The sequence below is a fragment of the Balaenoptera borealis genome (genome assembly GCF_965194805.1).
Source record: "Balaenoptera borealis genome assembly, chromosome: 12".
NCBI classification, from domain to species: Eukaryota; Metazoa; Chordata; class Mammalia; order Artiodactyla; family Balaenopteridae; genus Balaenoptera; species Balaenoptera borealis.
Genome location: NC_138869.1, coordinates 57,435,054 through 57,459,606, shown reverse-complemented (window position 1 = coordinate 57,459,606; position 24,553 = coordinate 57,435,054). Strand labels below are relative to the sequence as shown.

General features: G+C 48.5%; 1 protein-coding gene and 2 long non-coding RNA genes across 6 annotated transcripts in view; 1 reads left to right on the top strand and 2 right to left on the bottom strand.

The window, feature by feature from the left end:
• The window catches only part of LOC309608562, a 733,071-nt gene that overhangs the window by 347,425 nt on the left and 361,093 nt on the right, over positions 1–24,553 (bottom strand). The window lies entirely within an intron of this gene.
• The window catches only part of OSBPL10 (oxysterol binding protein like 10), a 389,819-nt gene that overhangs the window by 43,302 nt on the left and 321,964 nt on the right, over positions 1–24,553 (bottom strand). For all 4 annotated transcript variants that reach the window (XM_082348482.1, XM_082348480.1, XM_082348479.1 and 1 more), the window contains one exon: positions 6,039–6,188. In XM_082348482.1, coding sequence (XP_082204608.1) covers positions 6,039–6,188 — 150 coding nt within the window. The remainder of the gene's footprint in view (positions 1–6,038; positions 6,189–24,553) is intronic.
• Positions 1–24,553, top strand: part of LOC309608555 — a 239,459-nt gene that overhangs the window by 7,768 nt on the left and 207,138 nt on the right. The window lies entirely within an intron of this gene.

The following is a 24,553-nucleotide window of genomic DNA, read 5'->3' as shown; positions in this document are numbered from 1 at the left end:
TGGTACCCAAGCTTCACTCACAAACCCCAGGCTTCTATACTCAGCTGCCTACACATCCTCTCAATTTGGATGCAGAGTGAATGGATCCCTCAGACCCAACAGACCCAAGGTTGAATCTGGGATATCCCCCCAAACACCCCAACCTCCTCTTCCCATAGCCTCTCCCCCCTTGGTAAGCAGGGGGGGGGTGGTCTGCTCCACTGGTGGCCCTCGATGAACCCAAGCCCCTGGAATTCACACCCCTGCAGAGTCCCCTTGTGGCACTTTAATCAACAGAGTGGGAGTGACACAGTGTCAGTTTGGGGCCCAAGGCTTATCAGCATCCAGTTTGGACCTCCTGGGAGCTTTGAGCCACAATGTAAGAGTCTGGCTACCCAGCTGGACAGACCATGTGGGAAGGATTCATGGAGACAGAAAGGTTACAAGACTTCATGGGGAGAGAGAGGCCCAGCTGTCCCAGCCATGTCCAGCCTACAACCAGCCCACCAGCTGATGACAGGCACACCAGTGACCACTGGCAAGACCAGCAAAAGAACCACCCAGCTGAGCCCACCCCAGACTGTGAACATAAATAAAATGGTTATTTTAAGCCACTTTGTTTAGGGTGGTCAATCCCTCAGCAATAGGTCACTGAAACAAACAGCAGCTCTAATGTTTATTATTCCGGTTGCTCAGGTTGAAATCTTAGAGTCATTCTTTATTCCTCTTTTGCTCATATCTTACAACCAAACCACATGCAAAAAGGATACCTGTAGCCTGCTGGCACGTCTTCTAAGTACACCCAGAATCTGCCACTGCCCTTGCCATTGTCTGTCACCTCCTCCATTCCCACCCTGATCCTGCTGCCTGCACCCCACTTGCCCTGTCCCAGTTTACTTTCTACAAAAGAGTCAAAATAATCTTTTTAAAATACAAGGAAAGCCCTGCATTCCTTTGTTCAAAGCTCTCCGACGGCCACCCATATCATCCATAATAACACCCCAAGTCCTCACAATGTCCGACGAGGCGCCCCGATCCAGCCCCTGCTGTCTTGCCAATTTAATTTCCTGCCAGCCCACGCGGGTCAACTCTGCTCCAGACACAATGGCCTCCCTGCTCGTCCTCAAAATGCCAGGCAAGGGCCTCCTTGGGCCTTGTCCACTCCCTGACCCCTCTGGCCTGAACAGCCTTCCACAACATGGTCACCTGGCTGGCTTCCTCATCTTCACCTGGCCTGTACTCCAGTGACACCTGGAGAATCCTGCGCTGAGCGGCTCCTCTAAGAAGCTCACCCGCCCCATCAGCTTTCAATCCCCACCCTCCATGCTCCGTGTCTCTCCACTGTGTTTGCATCTCCACATTCTTTTCTCTTCTCTCTCTAGTTTATTGTCTGTCTCTTTCCACCATCACACAAGCTCCGCGAGGCGTGGATTCTAACTGTTTTGTTCACTGTTGCACTCCCAGCGCCTAGAACAGTACCTGGCAGGTGTAGTACTCAATAAGTACTTGTTAGATGAGAGAGCACATGCATTACTGACGGCTGCCTTTCATAGCCCTGAAAACAAGGTAAAAATCGTCATAAACCCCCAAGCTCAACCTTGCATCCTGTGGGCCCCCCATCCCTGGAGCCCACAAATTAGCAGGGCAGCAACTCTGAACAACACACGTTTCTCACCTGCTCCAAGGCCTCCAGAGGTTTCCCATCACCCTCAGGATCAAGTTCACCCTCCTTCAATGGCTCACAAGGCTCTGCAGATCCGACCCTATAGCCCCCACTCCAGGCTCCCGCGTGCCCCGCCAGCACACACCCCTCCCCAGCCTCACAGCCTTGTGCGCTCTGGCTTCGCCCATGCTGTTTCCTCCGCCAGGAATGCCCTTCCTCTAGTTCCTTCCACTACTGCCCACTCACCCTTCAGGCTCAACCTACATGTCCCTTAGTCAACGAGCCCTTCCGTGCCCTCCGTCTTCTGTGGCTCCTCCTTTCTCCCTCGTTTTCCTTCCTGGGCTACCCATGATTTGTGCAATTGTAGCAGGATATCCAGTGGAGGAATTCACCAGCAACTTGGGCTTCTGGAACCACAACTGAGGAAGGAGGACAGACGAGGGTGCTTCTGGAGGCAGGATCGGATACCTACTTTGGGGGGCCCAGTGAAAAACAAAAATGCAAGTCCTCTTGTTCAAAATGATTAAGAATTTCAAGACAGCAACAGCAGAGCAGTAAACCAAGCCTGGGATGCTTCTGAGCATGGGGTGCTGTACAACCCCACTGGTCACTTGCCCAGGAAATTGATGACCACGGTTAATGAACTAAAGCAAAATACAGCACTCAAGGCCCAGTGAGGCTGGTGACCTGGGAATGCAGCTGTGCTGGACACCTCCACAAAGATGGGCTGCATGCTTATTTTACAGAGAGATCAGAGCTTCACCCTCAAGTCGAGGAAGGTAACCTCTCCAGGGTGCCTGCTCATCGAACCAAGTGCCATTCAGGCCAAGCTCGTCCACTGCCAGCTTAGCACAAGCTTAACTGAATGACACAGACAAGAGCCAAGAAGAGGGGAAGAGACAATAAGGAAAGAGATAACCTACAAATAACAAATGATGGAGAGGGTGTGGAGAAAAGGGAATCCTCTTGCACTGTTGGTGGGAATGTAAATTGATACAGCCACTATGGAGAACAGTATGGAGGTGCCTTAAAAAACTAAAAATAGAACTACCATATGATCCAGCAATCCCACTCCTGGTCATATAACTGGAAAAAAACATAATTCAAAAGGATACATGCACCCCTATATTCATAGAAGCACTATATACAATAGCCAAGACAGGGAAACAACCTAAATGTCCATCGACAGATGAATGGATAAAGAAGATGTGGTACATATAGACAATAGAATATTACTCGGCCATTAAAAAGAATGAAATAATGCCATTTGCAGCAACATGGATGGACCTAGAGATGACCATACTAAGTGAAGTAAGTCAGACAGAGAAAGACAAATATCATATGATATCACTTATATGTAGAATCTAAAATACGACACAAATGAACATATCTATGAAACAAAACAGACTCAGAGACATAGAGAACAGATTTGTGGTTGCCAAAGGGAAGGGGGTGGGAGAGGGATGGAGGGGGAGTTTGGGATTAGCAGATGGAAACTATTACATATAGGGTGGATAAACAACAAGGTCCTACTGTATAGCACAGGGAACTATATCCAGTATCCTATGATAAACCGTAATGGAAAAGAATATGAAAAAGAATATATATGTATGTATAACTGAATCACTTTGCTGTACAGCAGAAAGTAACAGCATTGTAAGTCAACTATACTTCAATAAAATTTTTTTTAAAAAAGGAAAGATACAATTTCATCAACATTTTTACAGGGTAGGGCAACAAAAGCCCAGAAGCCTCATGGGACAATAAAAGGTTTCCCTCTTCCTTTCACAAGTATTTCAGCTTGTCAAATGTTCCCTTGGTTTCTGAATAACAGCTTCTTCCCAGTAAATAAGTTAATAAACAATAGATTAGAAAAGTTTTTCTTTCTGATAGCTGACTGTTGGATAAACATGTTTGCTCTTTTAGGAAAAGGCAATGTACACTTCTCATGATTTCCATATTTTAAAACAAGAGGGACTTCCCTGGCGGTCCAGTGGTTAGGACTCTGAGCTTTCACTGCAGGGGGCATGGATTTGATCCCCGGTCAGGGAACTAAGATTCCACATGCCGTGCGGCGCAGCCAGATAAAAAAATTAAAAAATAAAACACAGGAGCCAGAAGGTGATGTCTCTGAGACACTCCACCTGCCGTCATACAGTCCCCTCGGTGCTGTTGGGTTTCTCCACATCTGACCTGGGCAACTTCGCTTACTCTGACAGTCTCTCTCCTGTATCACTCAGGAGTCTACATTGAATTATAGAATATGATCCACGATGCAAATATGATTCACATGGTGACCCAGTACACACGTATCAACAGAACTAAAAAGTTTCACCTGCTGTACACTCTGGTATTTCCTAATGTATTTTATTTCATTTTTTAGAAATGATCATCTGACCCACTAAATTGGTTTTACAACCCACAAAACGGGCTGTGAACCAGAGTTTGGAAACATGGTTTGGGGTCAAATTAGTGATGTCACGGCCCAGATTCCAGCCCCCAGGTCTTCACTCAAAGCTCTGTCTGAGTGGTCTACACCATCCACAGGAATCAGAAAGGGGGCTTTTAAAAAGGCAAGCACTTAAAACGATTCTTCTAGCAAAAAGGATGCAAATTACACGGCCAGGAGACAGAAATTAAGGGAAGGCAGCAGGAGGTCAGCTTGGTGTGTGGAGCCCCCGAGCAGAGGGCAGGGAAAGGGGAGACAAGGGAACCTTCCAGGTCACACTGCCCAGCATGGGTCCCCAATCCCATGGAAAGTAGTGCAGGTCCCCAGGATGTCAGACTCCCTCATGATCAAACCCATAAGAACATCCCCAAGAAAAGGCTTTTCTGTCCCCTCTGAGGCTCCCTGTTGTCACCTTCCTCTTCAAAGAGCCTGTCTCATCCGCCCCCTCCCTCTCGCTGGTCTGGCCTCCAGGCCAAGCTGAGCTCAGTGGAATCCAGCCCCTTCCCTGCGGCCAAACAAGCCCACGACCCTCAAGGCAGTTTCCCCAGGCTGCGCCTTCAGGGGCTCCAACCATTTCAAGTAGGCCTTCCAGGATCCAGAACTTTCATTCCCAGCACGCCCTCCCCGTGGTCACGTCCCTCCCTCCTAATCACGATGCACCTACCGAAACTGAGCAGGACCTTGTGGGGCTCCCGGGCATGGAAGCCCTTCAAACAGTTGTTAATCAGGAAAGGGAGGGGATACAGAGACAAGAGAGGAGCAGCCAGGAAACAACAGTGCAGCCTTGGGGCAGCGTCCTGGTTCCGCCTCAAGGGATACACATAATAATATCCTTGAGCTCTTCTGCAGAAAGATAACCCCCAACAAATGGAAAATGTTAGCATTCTTCATTCCACAGAAGACCACCTGAGGCCAGATTGGAGGAGTGCAGGCCCTGCACACACCCTGATCCTTATCAGCAACCCAACCCTTGAACTCCTTACCTCCTGGTTTGAGACACACAGTTTTGAGGGGCAGGAGCTCGCTGTGTCCCCCTTTGCCTGGCAAAGCAAGAAAGCTATTCTTTTCTACTTCACCCAAAACTCTGTCTCCAAGATTCGATTCGGCACCGGTGCAAAGAAGCCGAGCTTTCGGCATCAGCATCAGGACGGGCAAGGGAACCCGGGTGGGCTGGACAGCCGAGTCCAGGCATCTCCCACCACCCACAACGCTCCCGATGCCCCCACGCCTCTCCGCCGCACGCAGAGCGGCCTTCCCTCTCGCCTCCAGAACGAAGCCACTGCCCGGAGGCGGGGGAGGCTCCACGGGGGCCATCGCCGGCCATCAGCGTGGAGGATGCTGGGTCCTCTCAACGAGGTTTCCCGGGATGGGTGCAGCACCAACAAGAGTTATTGCGCGTCTACCAACCAGCAGGCACACAGCTCTCCACGTGGGCAGTGAGGTCTGGATCACCAATGGGGTTAAGGCCAATGACAGCCAGCTACAGGAGGTGGCCAGCTGCCCAGAGGCGGGGGTGGGGATGGGGTGGGGGGGGGCGGGTGGTGCAGGTGGAGGCGACCTCACTCTTGCCCACACCATTTCCTTCCTCCTGTTTTCTCTCTGTGGCCAATGTGCCACGTCCATCTCTCTAGGTCACCTTTAATCCTCTCTAGGACACAGCAGGAGACAAAGAAACCCCATCTTGAATTCTCCTTATCATCTTGTGTGCTTTCCCTGCCCTCAAAGTATCGCAGCTCCTCCCGAGAGAGAAGCAAATGCAAGGCTCATGCTCTGGGGATGATCGTTCACATAAAATATCCTTTCCAATAATCCCTGGAACATCCATACTTGACCGCAGCTCTGACCTTTCCCCACTCTGCATCCCCAATCTCCCGAGCGGGAAAGCCTGTGAGGGACAGAAAGCACCCAGACGACTGGCCACAAGCCCCAGGGGACACGCCCACCTACCTTGGTCAGATCCATTCCAAGTTTGAGCTGAGAAATGAGGTGAAGGATTACACTGCGCTGATCCTCCATGACGCCCACTTCTGCCTCTTCCTGATCTTCAGCGTCACTTTTCTCATCTTCTGACAAAACCAATTCGGGGCCTGAGTTTGGCTAAAACGAGATCATCAGTAAAAATCACCAGCTTGGTCCTGAGAAGTGAGAAGCACAGCACCGAACCCATGTGCTTAGCAAGGGCAGAGAGCCCAAGCCTGCCCAGATAGAGTTTCTCCATAAACTGGTCCTCCCGGCCGTGGGGCAGAAGACGATGTTTGGGGTGCAGGCCCCATCTTTAAGCACCTCAGGAGCCCTCTCATCTTCCCCCTCACCTGTGAGTGAACCTTCTAGCCTAAGCACCTCCCCCGACAAGAAAGCTTCCTGCCCTCTAAGAAACTAACTATAATATTCAAGTGTGAGTCCCTTCACCTTGGCTATTCCCAAATAATATTCTCCTGTTAACTTGTACAACCCAGGGCACTACAGCTAATGTAAATTTCTCTGTTTATAAGCAGAAGTCAGACACCCGTGAAACTGACATTACCTTATTTATGGGAAAATTTACTCTGAAATTATTTCTATTCCCATTAGTGAATATCACTACAGCAAGTGTTTTAAAAAAAAAAAAAAAAAAAAAGGCTCAGTGCTGGCATTAATTTATGGAGGGAAACAAAAATGAAAATGTAAAGAAAAAGTCCAAAATTTTATAATAATGCTAAGCTTCAACCTGGCTAACAGACCCTGCACTTCCCTTGGTGCAAGTTTTATTCATTCAATTGCTTGATTCCAGTTTTCCAAATTACAGAGAAAGCAGGCAAGTTAATTAAATATGCAAGGTGGATTGCTGAGCGCATAATTTTCTAATACCTAACTACCAAGAACTCTGGCTACAATTACAGCTGTCCTCACAATTCTGTTGAAAGAAATAATCTTATTCACCATTCTTCATTTATGTATGTTCTCATAGTACTTGTTTCTATGTCAGCAAAAGCACTCTACACAAAACACTACATTATTGTTTCTAATTACTGTTGACTGGTCAGACATAATGAACTTAACACACAGAAACACGGGAGCCCAAACATTTTAATATAAAAGGATACAGACTTGCCCAGATATCCAAGCAAAAACTAATGATTTTCAACCTCATTAGACAGAACCATCTCATCTACTTCCAAAACACAGAAGTTATTTAGCGATCAAGGTGTTGATAATTGTCCGACCTCACATACACGTGCTGGTCCTTCCTCACCAACACTCCAGAGGAAATACGGTGCTCTTTCCACTGGGGTAGCATTTTTAAAATTTCAGTTGAAATGGACATTTACCATAGACATACTGCTCAAATTATTCCCAAGGCCATGAGGCTTTCCTCCAGCCACAAGCCAAGTTTCCATCATGTGCCTGGTTCCCTAGACTCATGTCATGTGTGCTATGTGACATCATTGGAAAGGTGCTTTGCTAGAAATACTGAAATAACTGAGGGCCCCTGACCCCCACCATGGTCCAGAGAAGACTAACCAGAGGGGGAGTCTGGGGCCATGGGCCACCCTGATTCCACACTGGGAAATCAGAGACAGAGGAACAGGAACCAGCACTTGCTGTCAATGCCCGGAAGCCCCCACCTCTCCTCCAGCTTCAGCGCCCATGGCGGCCAAGGTCACTGTGGTTACGAGTCCGACGGGCTAAAGCAGGGCCACCCTCCCATATACCTGCCCTCCCGACCTTCCCTGCTCCTTCCCCCTCCTCTGGGTTTCAGGCAAGTTTTAAAGGGTGGCTGTCTCCTTTCACTGTGAGTTTGCATTTCCCGTCAGTTGCCACCAAAGCCAGAGAGCTCAGACACACTCCCTTCAATGCCAAGGTGATGGAGCTGCTACTTCCTTTGCAGTGACCTGCTGGGTGGTCACCTATATTAGCAGACATCCCCTCCACCCAGGGCAGCGGGGCAGGAGAGGGCAAGGCCTGGGTATCTTGTGTGGGAGGAAAAAGGACAATCGAAAGCAAATCACGCTACCATCCTGCACTCAAGGGGGTGGGCGTAGCTTTCAAGGTCCTTATACATCTCAACAAGAAAGGGAGCTCCATGGGAAAAGAGTCTGAAAAAGAACAGATACATGTATGTGTGTAACTGAATCACTTTACACCTGAAATTAACACAACACTGTTAATCAACTATACCCAATATAAAATAAAAATTCAAAACAAAAACCAAAAAATAAAAAGAGAGAGAGAGAAAAGGAGCTCCATCTGGAGTGCAATTGTTCCTGCTTGAAATTAGCTGCTCTCACAGAGCACTGATTGTAAACTAAACAAATCAATAGCTCAAGTAAGTTTTATGAAGTGAAGAATTGTTCTTTCTTCTGAAAGTGTGATTCTCCCATCTGCCCACAAGCCAGTGCACCCCTCCCACCCACTGCCACACTCACGGGGAGATGCTTACAGACCACAGGGACCAAACCTCTCCTGCTGTCTGCCTTCCTTGGAAACCAAACCCAGCTGGTCCCTGACATCCAGGAGCCAAGAAGCCTTCTGCGAGATCCTGCCACATCATACGAAGAACATACATTACTGTGCACACAAACCTCTCCAGCTTGTCCCACTTGAATCAACATCACATTTCCTGTGTCTGGTGATACCGTCAGGGACACTGGCTCCAGCAAGGAGAATGGAGGCTGGTGCACAGGCCTCAGAAGCTGACTCACTCCAGGGCGACTGGCCGCCAGAGCTCCTGGGGGCCCTGAAGTCCCGCCAAGGGAGGAAAGGCCACAGGGAGCCTGACACACATTTCCTCACTGGCACAGACCCTTAGCAAATGGTGCCCTAAGCTTAAACAAGGATCCAGCAACATTTCTGTCTCCTGCAGCTTCGGAAAACTTGCAAAAAGTCTCTTATCCAACCTTGAGTGAATAATCAGGGTTTTAAAAAAAAGCTGGTTTCATTCATCACATTGTCAGTGAACATCTTAGAGGACACCCCCAATTCCACCCACACTGGAACTCAAGTCCATATGCAGAAGGTGAGACCACCCTCTGGTGTGGGTCCAAAATGGGGGCGCGTGGATGGAGGGTAGGGGTCCCCAACAGGGCATGTCGGTCTGAAGGAGGTCAACTGGCCGTGTAAACACCCATCAGTGGGCACTCACAAAGCACCCATGGTTAGCAGGGGCTCTGAGAAATGGAGATTTCGAAGAACCAGGCTTTGATGGAGTTTTCAAGACAGAACACCTTCCCTTTTAGGGTCAAGGGTTTGCAGATTCTGCTGTTCCGATGTGAAATCCACAACAACGGTAACGGTCAGTGGATCCAAGTCTGCTTTCCACAGTCAGGCCCACGTGCTCATCACATCCTCACCCTCCCGCTCATCAAGTTCTGCTCCTCTCCTGGGTGCCCCTGTATGCCCACACCCTCCAATACCAATGGATTTCTGCTTGTAAAGTGATGGCGACCGTCCCGAGGTGACCAAAGGTGGCAGAACGGTCTTTCTCCACTGCAGAAGAAAACTGAAAGTAAGAAATGGCTTTATAACGCTGAGAAAGTTCCTAAGACTCAAGCAAGAAGAATCTTTAAATACTGCCGTTCCCCAGAGAGCTTTGCAAATGAGCCAGCCCGAACCGTAAAAATGTACGCAAACTTGAAGATAAAATGGAATGAGAATATGTTATAAAGAGAAGTGGGCTTTGGGAAAAAGAGGTTTTTAATCAAAACAAAAAATTATGACAGTATTTCTACCACATGAGTACCGCAGGACATGGCGTGCTACAACAATCCAGTGACTCTTGCCTTGTTAGCAAATGGGGGGGACGGACAAGCAAAGGTGATGGACAGGAAAAGGCCACCTGGCAGCTGGGGTCCAGGGGCACCCCCGGTAGCTCAGCAGTGACCTGGGCCCTAAAGCAAGGATTCTTAACCTGGGCCCCGTGGACACTCGTTAAGATACCTACCCATACCCTTGACATTTCATATACAAATTGTGTGTCTGGGCTTTTTATGGAGAGAGGGTCCTGCTCTCCTTGGATTCTTAGAAGGGTATCTGCCCGGGGCTGACCTCAGGCCTCGCAAGGTCTGCAGGATCTCAAGGTCTGAAGGGTCATGGAAGAGAGATGGGCTCCCAGGGTGGGAAGTGGTCGAATCAAAGACGGTCCCAGCACCTGCAGACATGTCCCTGCCTCATCACCAACCTCTACTCCTTATCTGATAGGGGACAGCTCCTCCACGGGCCGAGGACCAAAGCCAGAAGCAACACCGTGACTTGAGTTAGGTTTATGTGGGTCCAGCAGTCTTGTCAAGGGGGACACCGGTGTAGGGGAGACACTGAACTTTGTTAGTGTCTCTTCTTTTGCACAAAATTTTAATTCTTTAATATAAATGCAAATTCCAAGCAAGCCTGAAATTCCAACCTCTTTTATTCAATACACATATGTGATTTAATTACAGTTGGAGTCAGTTCCAGGAAAAAAAAACCCCAGGAAACAGACATTTATCTTTAGAGTCCATTCAATTCCTTGTCGGAGGCCTCACTCCACCCCACGCTCCCAAATCCACCCCCCCTTCCCAGGCCTCGCTCCTATTTTCCCTTCCTCAGACGGTGTACGTCTCTCTTCACAACGATCTCTCCTTCTTTCTTAACTGAGACCTGGCCCTCAGACAGCTGGGGCCAGTATAAGCAGCTGGATCTATTGTACTAACATCCTCTTTAACCTAATGTCTTAAAGGGCTAACCCCTGAGACTCAAGGCATTAGAGAGAGGCCTGTGCATTACCCAGCCTTCCAAAAAGCCTTTTCACTGTTGGGCGGGGAGCAGCTCCACAAAGAGCCCTGAAAACCCAGACATGCAGGTGTGAGGGGTCTCCTCCAGCAAGGATCAGGATGGACTCCTATAGCCATCTTCTGCCAGGTAAATAAGCATCCTGGAAGAGGTATTCTTAACTAAACAACGTCTTCAACAGAAAAACATAATCCACTGAGCTCAAGTTAGCCACCCCTCTCCTGAAATTCTCCCTGACCAAGATACAAAGCCAGCTAGAGAAAGAATGTTCTCTGGCAGCGGACACACTTCACCTCAATCGTTTTTAAAAGCCTGGCATCTCTCCCCGCACACTGGTACCTTGGCGTGGAGGCACGGCTGGGCTGAGCCATCCCAAAGAACCTTGGCATTGAATGCAAGAACCCAACGTAGCCCAGATATCGTCCTTACAGGAAAAGGAGGGAACCCAGCCATGTCAAGAAGACTCTCTGGTATTCTGGGGACCAGCGAAAGGTGGGCAGCGGGGAAGAAGACCCAGAGCATCACCACCCTCAGACACCCTCAAATGAGAGCAATGCCTGTATCACAGCAGCAGGCAGAAGAGTAACCAGGAAATGACGTGTCCTCCTAGGCGACGCGCTTCTCAAGCCCACAACTACACAGAACATGCAATGACATGCAATCACGGCCACCAGGGCGAGCCTGCTTTTGCTCACTAGGGGATAAAAGTCAAGAGAAGCGGGTCTTCCAGAGAATAAGAGGTTTTAGGAAAAACAGGAACATGAAACACGGACAGAGCTTAGGGGGTCAGAGATACTGGGAGGGTGGGTACATGGAGACAGACCAAGGGGACCAAAAAAAAGGAAATGCAGTGAATACTAGAAGAAAAGCAAGAGGGTCTGAGTGTCTAAGAGGTACAAGCACCCAGGGGCCAACAACCAAACCAATTTTTTTTTGGTTCTAATGAGAATGGTATTACTGCCTCTTTAATTTCTAGTCATTTTTTCATCTCAATATTCACAGTGTATTTAACCAAGTTATCACAACCACTACTTGGTCCTCAGAGCGCATCTTCATATCAATAACATTTTATCAGTAAATTCTAAGAAGCCCCGCCTGACAGCCCAAGGTCACGAGAACTGGCACAGCTGGATCCGAGGACCCAGTCCAACTCGGGGCTCAAATCAATAGCCTCAGCAGAGCCTGGAGCCCCCAAAGACAGCCAGCCGTCCAGCAAATTCCACCAGTAATTTCTGGCCCTCATTCCCCAATAGGAAACGTCTACCCCGTGACTGTCAAGTGCACGGCCCTCCCTACCACGCACTTGGAACAATTATCTCCCGAGGACAGACACAGACGTGAAGTTTGTCCTCTGAACGTGCACTGGTTGCTCCCGGGGACCTACTGTTCTCCCCACGCTCAGCACAGGCGGGGTTTCTCCTCCAGAAGAGGCTCTCTCGTGCGTGTCTCTAATTCCCCAAAAGTAGGCCATCCTTGCCTGGTGGAAGGGCTCTCGGTCGGAACGGATGGATGCTTGTCTCTGGTCACAAGTCATGCCAGAGGGCTGCCGTCGGACACACGTCTTCGGATGGTGTCTGGTCCGGCTGACGGCCCTCGGCCCTGATGCAGGGCGGCAGCTGAAGGCTCCTCACATGTACCGTCCTCTCTGCAGAGCCACGTCGAAGCCAGGCCACCGACTGTGCCTCGGAGGCCACTCCCTTAGTTAGGGGACCTTATCTGGCCATTTGGAGGTAGGTACAATGAGGCCACTGTGGCGGGGTGGGGGGGACCTGACGGAGAAGTTGGCTCTTATCCTTGACAGGTTCAAGTACAAACATGTCCACGCAGCCTGCTGGTCCCAGCTGCCATCTGGGGGGCACTGAGTTGGCTGCCACTGCCATCATAATCCTTCTGCCACCTCCCAGTGGACGCGCTGGCTTTCTGGCTCTACCCACACATACATACACATTTACCACACTTGGCTCTCACAGACTGCAAGGACAGATGCTCGTCCTGAGCAAAGGGGCCGACCTGCAGAAAGGTTAATTTTAAATCAAATACATCCTGGAAGGCAGAAGGAAGTTGCTTCCGGGGAGGGGGGTGGAGGGCGGGGGTACATTCATCATCAGCCAAGGTCATCGGGAACATCACACCAAGAAGATTCAAAAAGCGTTCCTTTCAAGACACAAGAGGTAAGCATTCAGAGGGAGGAGAATCGCCAGCCCTTTTCCAGCATCCGTGTGTCTACTTGAAAATCATTTTAAATGAAAGCAGAAAAGAAAGGAATTGCGAAGGAGCAAAGGAAACCTCAAGAAAGCACCGCAAAGGAAAAAGGAAGCAGCAGCAGCAAACAAAGGGGGAGGTGATTATTTTGCAGTTGAGGTTTTGGAAGCACATCAGCGGGACCCCTGGCCCAGGCATGTGGGCACCGGGAATCAAGGGGAGGGTGCCAGCGTGGTGGGTCAAGCAAAGTGCCGGCGCCGCATCCAGTGCTTTATGGCCTTTTCTCCATCAGCAAAAGTCCAGCCCTTTCCAGCCCAGCCCAGCACTGAATTCACAGCCGGGCCGAGGGCTCAGCAAAGCTCTGCGGGGTGAAGGGGCACGCCCACCGTGCCCTAGTCCTGGGTGGCACCAGCAGCACGGGTCACGCTTCCCAACTCACAGGAAGCCCCTGAGGATGGGGATAAAGGTCACGAGAAGGAGAAGAAAGAGGATGCATCACCACAGCTCTGCAAGGCAGCAAAGCGTCCAGGGAGAGCTCTGCGCGGTGGCTGCAGCGAGACGGACCTGGACATAAATCCTGAACCCGCCACCTTCCACCTGGCAGGCTGTCTCCTCACCTGTGAAGTGGAGATGGTAGCACCCACCCCCTGGAGGGCTGCGGAGAGGCCCGGGGAAGTCAGGGCACGGGAAGTGGGTGCAGAGGGAACACTGAGCAAAAGCCTGCTGCTCTCGTGAGGCTGCGGCATCCTCATGGGCACATGGTGGACCTGCGGCCACGGGGATCTAGAAACCACAGCTGAAGTGCCCACCACCCCTGCTTGTGCTCGTTCCCATCTCGGCAGCCTCCTTCTGGAAGCTGCAGGATGCCGCCCATGCTGTCTCCCAGGCCCTCCCCAGCAATGATGACACCGAGGGTTCTGGGGCTGCAAAGGTCCAGGCCCCCCAAATAGTCCATGGCCCTGACCACGAGGTAGCATCACTTCCTGGACCTGGGGCTGCAGGAGGAAGGGATTCATAGAAATCCACCCTCCAACAAATCTCAGCCAAGAGTCACATGCAGATCCGGGAACCACATGGGACAAACACACAGTAGCCAGGACAGTGAATCGCAGAGTGCAGGCCATCCCCTGGCCTCAGGAGACCTGCTGTGGTCTGCAGGGAGTGACAGGACGGGGGTGCCTGCCATCCAAGGCTACCCAGGAAAGGTAGGGAAGAAATTCCCTGAGACCCATCCTAGCCCTCCTGGCCTCTGGAAAGAGGAAAAGTGGTGGTTTAAGACATAAAAGGACCCCCCCACTCCTTCTTGGGGTGGGCTGAAGGGTAAGCAGTCACCAGGCCTGAACGAGTTACCATTGCACCAGCCTCCTCGAACTCAAAGCACCGCATGAGATACTGAAGACAGAAGGATGTGGTCTTAAGCCACGGTCTCTGCATTCAACCAGCGGGGATCTGTTGGAGGACCTTCCTTTCTCCAGCCCTGGGTAGGACTGGTAAGTTCCCAACTCATCATTCGAGACTTAGTTCAATCAGGCTTCACGGGGGCAGAGGCGATGCCTCCATCCTAACCAGGAATCCCTAAGCACCCGTCCGCACCCAGCTCGGCACTTGCCCAACTGTATTTATGCAACTGCCCATCTATCTGCTTTCCCGTCGCAGCAGGACCGTCAGCCCTCTTTTGGTACAGGAACACTGATGATCAGGGCTGGCTGCTTAGGGCTCTGGGTCGATGTGGATTAGAAGCCTCCTCCAGGATCTGGGAGGAAAAATGCCCTGACCCAGCAGCAACATCAGCCGGGAGCTCAGGAGGGGAGACCAACAGCCATGAGATTGTCAGCTCACCCAACTCAGAGCTCCGTGATGACGGGAAGCCTGTCTTACTCAGGCTTTCATTTCTAGAATCCCAACACAAAGCCTGGTTTTATAATAGCTGCTCAGTTTAAAAAAAAAAAATTGTAAGGACTGAATGAATAAAACTGAAGAAAAATTGGGAAAACTGGAGCGTGCAAGGACAAAATCCAGATTTAAAATGAGAAGGCCAGCCAGTCACAGAAGACCACACATGACATGATCCCACTTATATGAGATGCCCAGAACAGGCCAATCTACAGGGACAGTAAGTAGATTAGTGGTTGGTGGGGGATGGAAGGACGGGGGGATTTGAGGTGACAGCTAAGAGGTAAGGTTCCTTTTGGGGTGATGAAAATATCCTAAAGCTGACTGTGGTGCTGGTGGTACATAGCTGGCAGCACCCTCAAATCCACGGGATGGCACACTTCAAATGGGTGAATTGACATGGCATGTGAATTATATCTCAATAAAGCTGTTATTTTAAAATTAAAAAAAAATAATAAAAGGACACATGATGCAAAGTCAAACAAGGCCAGAAGGAAGGTGACGTGTGCAGAGCCAGACTCTGGCCTGAGTCTCACCAAGGAGCAGCACTTAGGGTGGCACAGAAAGGCGGGGCCCTTCCAACCAGAGTGACGTGACAGGGAGGTTTGGCTCAGCCCAGACTGTATGTGGCTTTGACCTTAGGACTAGACTCACTCCCTTGGAAAGCCCATGTGATTGATGCCGTGGCTTTAAACCACTTGTACACTGATGGCTTCTAAGTTTATATCTCAAGTTCAGCCTTCTCCCCTGACTTCCAGCTTTGTGTGTCCAAGTGTCTATCCACACACCCTGAGCTATTAGGCAGAACAACGGACTCCCAGACACGTCCACGTCCTAATCCCTGGGACCTGTGAATATGTTACTTTACATGAAAAAGTGGCTTTACAGATGTGATTAAAGCCTGGAATCAGAGCAAGTATCCTGGTTTATCCAGATGGATCCAACAGAATCACAGAAATCCCTAAAATTCGAGAATCTTTCCTGGCTGTGGTCAGAAGGAGGAGATGTACCCATGGGAACTGGTCAGACATGCAGCACTGCTGGCTTTGAAGATGGAGGAAGGAGCCACAAGCCAAAGAAAGCAGGCAGCCTCTGGCAGCTGGAAAAGGCAAGGAAATTGAGTCTCCCCTAGAGCCTCCAAGAAAAACCTCGATTTTAGCTCCGTGAGACCTATGTCGGACTTCTGACCTACAGAACTATAAGACGATCAGGTTGCATTGTTTTAAACCAATAAGTCTGTGACACTTTGTTACAGCAGCAATAGAAAATTAACACACTACCTAATAGGCATATTAAACATAATATATCCAAAACACACCTTTCAACTCACACCTCCAAAACGTGATCCTCTGTCTCAGGAAATGGCAACTTCATTTTTCCAGCCACTCGGCCAAAAGCCTCAGCACCACCCCTGACTCCAGTCTTCCTCACGTTCCACCCACACCACAGCCCCCAGCAAACCCTGCCAATTGCATCCGGAATCCGATTGCTCTCACAACCTCCACTCCCTGGCACAGGTCACCGTCAGCTCTCGCTTATTTACTGCAACAGCTTCCCATCAAGTCTCCCGCACGCCCTCTATGGCCTCGGTCTCCTCACAGCAGCCAGCAGGCCTCTTCAGTCATAAAGCAGATTCTCTAACTCATGCTCAAAACACTCCCCACTTCCTTCAGAATCAAGGTTCTTATTGGGGCCCATGAGGCCCCATGTGATCTCGCCCCACTGCTTCTCTTACCTTCCTTCCCACCGCACCCCTCCCACACCCTCCTCAGGCCCTGCCAGCCACTTTCTGTTCCTAGAACACATGAAGTGCATGTCTACCTCAGGGCCTTTGCACCTGCTGTTACCACCCTTCTCCCCCTAGATTCCTGCATGGCTTCCTCCCTCCCTTCACTCAGATCTCTACTCAAGAGTCACCTAACCATCCTCCCCACCTTCCCCATCATGCCCCCACCCCGCCCCCGCTGCTCCTTCCCTCCTGGCACTGATCGTATCATATGCTGATTGATCACCTCTGTCCCCTGGAGAAGGTCAGCTCACGAGAACCAGGCTGTGTTTTGTTCACTGTTGTGTCTCTATCAACAAAGATAGGACTTGACACTGACATATTCCTTGAATGAGTAAATACACACTTGGCTTTCCCCTTTGGAAGTGAGCAACTACTGACGATCACTAAGAGGCTGAAGAATATAACCCAGGCCCCAAGGAACGGCCTGTTAATTAAGCCACAGTGTGACTGTCACAGGGGTGATGGGCACACTGAGAACCGTTCTGGAAGCTTCCTGCAGCCACGGTTCAGCGTGAGGGAGAACGGCGTGCACTGGGAGTGGCAGAGAATGTCCCCCACTCCCCTTCCCTTTATTCCACAAACAGACCCATCAGGCTCCGCGTGAGGAACAGGAGAGGAGCACAGACGGCGTAGGACACGGCCTGGGTCCCCCTGGGCCTGCAGCCTCTGTGCGGACAGTGGCTGGTGTGGGTTCCCAGTTGCAGGGTCAACAGTGAGCACCGCAAGAGCCACGGGGGAGCAGCAAGGCGGCGGCAGGCAGTTCAGAAGGAAGAAGCAAGCTCTGGAGGGAGCAAATGGAGCCAGCAGCAAAACTGGACGCAATGTCTACAGGTGGCATTATTTTAGTCAACCAGGAGCCACAGAGGAGAGAGCTCAGGAGATTCAGACGCAGCATCATTCAAGTGGGAAAGGGCCGTTAGCATCTCCCACACCTCAACGGCCCCCTGCAGCACCCCGCCTTCTCTGTTTCACTCACCATCCTCCTTGTCACCCAGGTTTGAGGCCTGCAGGTTCACAGACACCTCCCCGGCGCCCCAGCACCCCAACACCCACCCGCTTACACATCCCTTCCCTCTCCCATCTCCGCCATCACACGCTGGGCCTCGGGCACATCTCACAGGATCCGAACACTTGCCAGATTCTCATCTGCTCCAGACCCCTCCTCTTACGCTCTGTTTCATAGTGCACCACTAGAATGATCTTCCCAAAACATGCGCTTCTCTGTTCAAAGTCTTCAAGGCCATCCCATTGCCCAGAGAAAACGATCCACTCACTCAGCCCACCATTTCGGGCTTTGCTCCTCCAGACCCTTGTTGTCACATCCCCTCCTGCTCTTCACCTAATCCTCCTCCAGCCTAGACTTACCCTGCCCGGCGCGGTAGCCACCAGCCACAAGTAGGTATTTAAATTAATTAAAATGAAATACAATTTAACCAGCCACATTGTAAGTACTTAGCGGCCACAGGCGGCTGGTGGCTACCATATTGGTCAGTTGGCAAAGAAAATACTTTCATCATCGCACAAGTTCTACACTTTATTTTATTTTAATATTTATTTATTCATTTATTTGGTCGCACTGGGTCTTAGTTGCGGCTTGTGGGCTCCTTAGTTGCGGCCCACAGGCTGCTTAGTTGTGGCATGTGAACTCTTAGCTGCGGTATGCGTGTGGGATCTAGTTTCCTGACCAGGGATGGAACCCAGGCCCCCTGCATTGGGAGCGCGGAGTCTTAACCACTACGCCACCAGGGAAGTCCCGAGTTCTACACTTTAAATGTCCCCCCAACTCATTTCCATGCCTCCCACCATTTGTGATTTCTCTGCAGAAAGAGCACCCATGCCCTGATGCAGGCTCTGATGATCCCGGGGCAGAGGGAATCCCTCTCTCCTCTAACATCCCACACGGAGGCCTCGCCAGGGTCGTTCACAGGTTACTGCCTTGCCTATCTTTTCTTAACATTTTGGCAATAAAAAGCTCAGTGAGAACAGATCATTTTAAAACTCTAAAATTCCTACTGAACCACAGATGAACCATTTTACAAGCACCTTCACCGAAGAAACAAAAAGACGACGGAATGATATATCGGGGGGGGGGGGGGTCCCCCTGTGATTTGCTTCTTTCGTAACCATGGATGCGCATCGAGAACAGAATTCTGGCTTTCTATATCCACAGTTGTTAATGATTTATGTTTTGTGCTGAGTGATGGATTTCTTCTGATTCTACAGATGGTGAATGCCTCTATTCAGAAAATAAACACAAGGAGACTAAAGTCGATGGCACCCCCTTAGTGGTCCTTTCAGAGTCTACACCTGATGCTGCTAATTGCTAGACCACCTTGCTTCTTCCACACATTATGCAGTCATGGGCTCGTACTTAGAGGCAGGCACAGGGAAAAAGGATGCAAAGCAAGGAGGGGATGCAGAATGGAGCAGGGGGAAGCCCAGAATCAGGCCTAACACGTGGTCCCGAACCTGCAGCCTCAGCATCGCTGGGAACTTGACAGAAATGCAAAGTCTGGGCCCCATCCCAGACTTCCCGACCTGTGTTATGTTTGTGGGGATGGGGGTCCAGACCTGTGATATGTTTGTGTTTTGACGTTGATTTTTGAATCGAAATAGAATTTCTATGTGGTGCAATGTACAGGCCTTAGTGCGTAGTTCCATGAGTTATGACAAATCACTTTATATTCAATTACTTTTTTTTTCTAACACCTTAACTATTTTTAAGTGTACAGTTCAGTAGTATCAACTCTATTCACATTGCTGGGCAACAGATTCCTGGAACTTTTTCATCTTGCAGAACTGAAACTATACGCCCACTGTAGGCTTCCAGCCCAGCTCCTCCCCTACCCCTGGAGAACCTGAGTGTTACCAAGCCCCCCGGGTGATTGGAATGCACGCCAGCACTTGAGAAACCGCTGCTCCAATGATCCCAGGCCATAGGGGCTCCAGGGAGCAGCCCAGAAAAGCAGCAGGCGTGTTAGAGGCCTGGCACCCAGGAAAGATGTAGCAGGAAGTGTGTCACTGGCCTCTTCTGATTCCCCAAACCCAATCCTGAGTGCCCAGTGTGGACATGGGAGTCAAAGACGGACAAATGGACAACTTCTATCAAAATCTTGTGTAGGCATAAGTTGAAGAAGGAAATTGTATTTCTCAACATTAGACCAGGTTCTGGAAATTTCACTTGATGGCCCAAAAACAGGATCAGAAAGCTATAAACTTTTTTTTTGTTTTTGCTTTTTTGTTTGTTTTATTTATTTATTTTTTGGGGGGCTACGTTGGGTCTTCATTGCTACGTGTGGTCTTTCTCTAGTTGCGGCGAGCAGGGGCTACCCTTCGTTGCGGTGCGCGGGCTTCTCACTGTGGTGGCTTTCTTGTTGCGCGGCATAGGCTCTAGGCGCGCGGGCTTCAGTAGTTGTGGCATGCGGGCTCAGTAGTTGTGGCTCACGGGCTCTAGAGCGCAGGCTCAGGCTCAGTAGTTGTGGCACGTGGGCTCAGTTGCTCCACAGCATGTGGGATCTTCCCGGACCAGGGCTCGAACCCATGTCCCCTGAATTGGCAGGTGGATTCTTAACCACTGCACCACCAGGGAGGCCCAGGATCAGAAAGCTATAAACTTTGACTGGAAGAGGGTGATCAGTAGTTACACCAGGTGGTCATTTAATTCTGACTTTGAATTGTATCTGTCCATTTTCATCCTTTCTGCCTCTTGCTTAGAAATTCTCAACTGATTATCTCCAATGGAAATTTGGGGAGGGGATGATAACTCAAAGGAGATAACCAGAAACCACAGGGTAGTTGTTTATTTTTAATTTATTTATTTTTGGCTGCGCTGGGTCTTCGTTGCTGTGCGCGGGCTTTCTCTAGTTGTGGTGAGCAGGGGCTACTCTTCATTGCAGTGCACGGGCTTCTCATTGCAGTGGCTTCTCCTGTTGCAGAGCATGGGCTCCAGGTGCACGGGCTTCAGTAGTTGTGGCACGTGGCCTTCAGCAGTTGTGGCTCAGGGGCTCTAGAGCGCAGGCTCAGTAGTTGTGGCGCACAAGCTTAGTTGCTCCGCGGCATGTGGGATCTTCCCAGACCAGGGCTTGAACCCATGTCCCCCGCATTGGCAGGCGGATTCTCAACCACTGTGCCACCAGGGAAGCCGCACAGAAGAGTTTTGATTTACAAGTCATTGGAAGCAAGAGGCATTTACTGTTCTTTGCAGGCAAAAAGGGATTGCATCATGAATAATGGAAAAGGCAAAACCCATTAAAACTGTTCTGCAGATAACGCTCTGCCCAGGCCACCAGAGACACCATTCACAGGGGACTCCTGTGTGCCAGGCACATATCCATACACACACAGACGCATCCCAGCCTTCAAGGACCAAAATCAGGGAAATCTACGCCATTTCACTTCAAGGGGTAGAGTTTCTGGATTACTACCCCCTTTGGGAATTTCTGACTCTCAGAAGATCCAATGATTTAGTACCACAAGAAGATCAAAAGCTAGGAATTTTAGAAACAACCCCAAGCTTGGACAATTTTAGATTCTTCACTTCTCTTAAAAACTCTCTGGTATTTGTCTATCGTGTCTTAATTTCAGTAAAAACTAACAAACTTAGGGAAAAGCATCTCAGAGAAAACAGGCTCTATCTAGTGTCTTGTAGAAAAAGAAATAAACCAGAAAGAAAACCACCACACAGCTCTTAATTCTACAATGAGGAAGCACCAATAAGCCTCCGTTAAAGCTACAATCTCTAAATCCCACTCAATACATTTTGGCTCAAATAGCTGGCATTTTCTCTGCTTTGTAATTTGCATTATGTGCAACGATTTTTCTAGCCACTGTGATAGCGGATATTAAAAGAAGTTTTCCCTGTACTTTTATTCAAATGGGAATTGATACTCGGGATCTAAGAGGGTAATTGCAGCAATTTTTTTTTCATATTATTCACTGCCATAAAATCCAGATGATGCTTACTATGTCTTCTACATTAAAAACCATCACAGTATCATACTCTGCTTTGTCCCACTCTCAAATGCTTAATTCATTGAAAACGTCAAGGGGAAATGTGTGAGACAGCTGTAATCATCCCAGGGTAATGAAAACACTGTGTAGTGAGCACTATTAATGATCAGACCTGTGGGTTTAAAACCATATTTCGAAAAGATACATGCACCCCAATGTTGACAGCAACACTATTTACAATAGCCAAGACATGGAAACAACCCAAACGTCCATTGACAGATGAATGGATAAAGATGTGGTAGATATATACAGTGGCACACTACTCAACCATAAAAAAGAATAAAATAATGTCATTTGCAGCAACAGGGATGGACCTAGAGATGATCATACTAAGTGAAGTAAGTCAGAAACAGAAAGACAAATATCATATGATATCACTTATATGTAGAATCTAAAATATGACACAGATGAACTTATCTATGAAACAGACTCACATAGAGAACAGACTTGTGGTTGCCAAGGGGGAGAAGGGTGGGAGAGGGAAGGATTGGGAGTTTGGGATTAGCAGATGCAAACTACTATATTGATATACAGGATGGATAAACAGCAAGGTCCTACTGTACAGCACAGGGAACAATATTCAACATCCTATGATAAATCATAATGGAAAAGAATATGAAAAAGAATATATATATGTATAACTGAATCACTTTGCTGTACAGCAGAAATTAACATTGTAAATCAACCATACTTCAATAAATACATTTTTTTAAACTGTGGGATTATCATATTTAGCACAAAAAGAGCACAGTAAATTTTAAGGTATGAATGTCTCAGGTAGGACCCACACTCTTTTAAATATTAAATCGTCTCTTCTTTTTTCAGATCATTTTGATGCACAGAATTTCCATTTCTCCAGCATAACATAGTCCTACGATGACTCTCAAAGCCAGGCTTTCTGTCACCTGGCTAGACATTTGAAAAATGCTCTGTTCCTGAACGATAAATCTTCATCCCATTCATAAAGGGCAATAATGAAACACACCCCTCTTGCGTGTTTAAAAATACCCCATGGTAGGTGATATTTAACTGAATATTTTACCATGCTATAATCCAATGTCTTTAAAACTAAAAAACAATTTAACTTCTGACATTAAGTACTTCATTTCTGAGAAATAAAACTATTGGTTTTTTTTTTTTTCCAACTTGATAAGTATCCTGCATAAAACTGCCTTAAAAACCAGCAACATTAGACCCTGGACGGAGACAGACTGTCCAAACCAGAAGCACCAGAGAATGAGTCACTACACATTTTGACATCTGCCTGAGAGCAAGAAGTGGGCATGGGAGAAGCTGAGGGTAGGAGAACCAATGCTCTCAATGAGAGGATGCTTGATTCGTGCCGACGATGTTTCCAGGAAGGATGGGTGTACATATCAGCTCACGTACGTTCCCACAGTGTGATACCTCCCTATAAAACAGCCACCGCAAACACAGCAACACCGTGGCTCACCTCAGTGGGCAGCCCTAGACAGCAACACACAAAGTTCATTTGAAAGGATGTAAGTAAGGGGAATCTGACGCAAACCAATTCAAGCGAAGGGCTCCTTCATGGGGAAAGATTTTACAATGGCGACCGTAACCATGATTGTGGTCATCACGTCTTACCTCTCAAAGTACACCCAAGAAGTGGACAAAATATTTTCCTCATACTATGAAGGACTAATTGGCTTAATGTAAAAAGAATTCTTATAAAACATTAATTAGAAAGTCCAACTGAATGGGAAGATGTGCAAAGGCTGTGAACAAAACATTGAAAACAAGAGTAATACAAAGAGCTAATAAATACGTGAAGCGTATTCTCAACTTCATTCATAATCATAAAAATAGAAATTAAACAAGATACCATTTTTCTTCTTAAAAAGCACTGGTAAGAAAATAGGACCTTGATATTCATTCCTAATGGCAAAAGAACAGGAAACAGCAGCCCTCACACATTGCTGAGAGTATAAATTTGGCTCAATCTTGGAGGGCAATTTGGTAATACTTGGCAAAATTTTAAATTCCCACATATGTTGGCTGAATTCCACTTAAATTCCACTGCTAGACAGTTTCCCTATATAAGACATATGTACATTAGTGTGCCAAATATATGCCGAGCACTACCTGTAAAAGAAAACTGGACTATCTAAAAGTCTCTCATGGAGTCTGGTTAAATAAATTACGGTACCTGATTCCATGAATTATGATACACCCAGAGTTGAATGCTTTGTGGCTGTTAAAAGGAGGGCAAACAATATACCTAAAGTCTATTGTAAATTAAAAATTAAAGAGCCACATTATCTATAGTGTGATTCCACCGTTGTAAAAACTGTTTAAAGTATATACGTTTGCTATGCAAACAGATTCCCCAGAAGAGATACAGTAGCTCCTTGTAGGAGGTATGCTGGAAGGAAGAAAGAGTGGACTTTTACTTCTGACTTCCTACAAGTCCTATGCTGTGTTTATGCGACAATTATGTTGCCATAATTTTTCAAGTCCTCCTCCTCCCAGTGCCAAGATCTGAACTGTGTGAACTGTCAAAGATGACCTCATGGGTCACGTCTGGCTTAATTCTGAGGCTCTTGGGAGCAGCAGAGGGGATGGAGGGGTGAGGAGCAGAGGCAGGCTGGGAAAAGTCAGTTTGGCAAAGTTTCACTATGTACAAAAAGCAAAGCCAGTTACTTTTCTCCCGATAGCGCATCCAGCTGAGCTGACTGCTTTCCTCCAAGGGAGCAATGTAACCACTGGCTCTATTTCAAGTCGGAGGTCCATCCCAGTTTTATTTTCATGGTTTAATGTATTTGTGATTGCCAACCAACTCACCTGCTGTGTAGTCTGAATA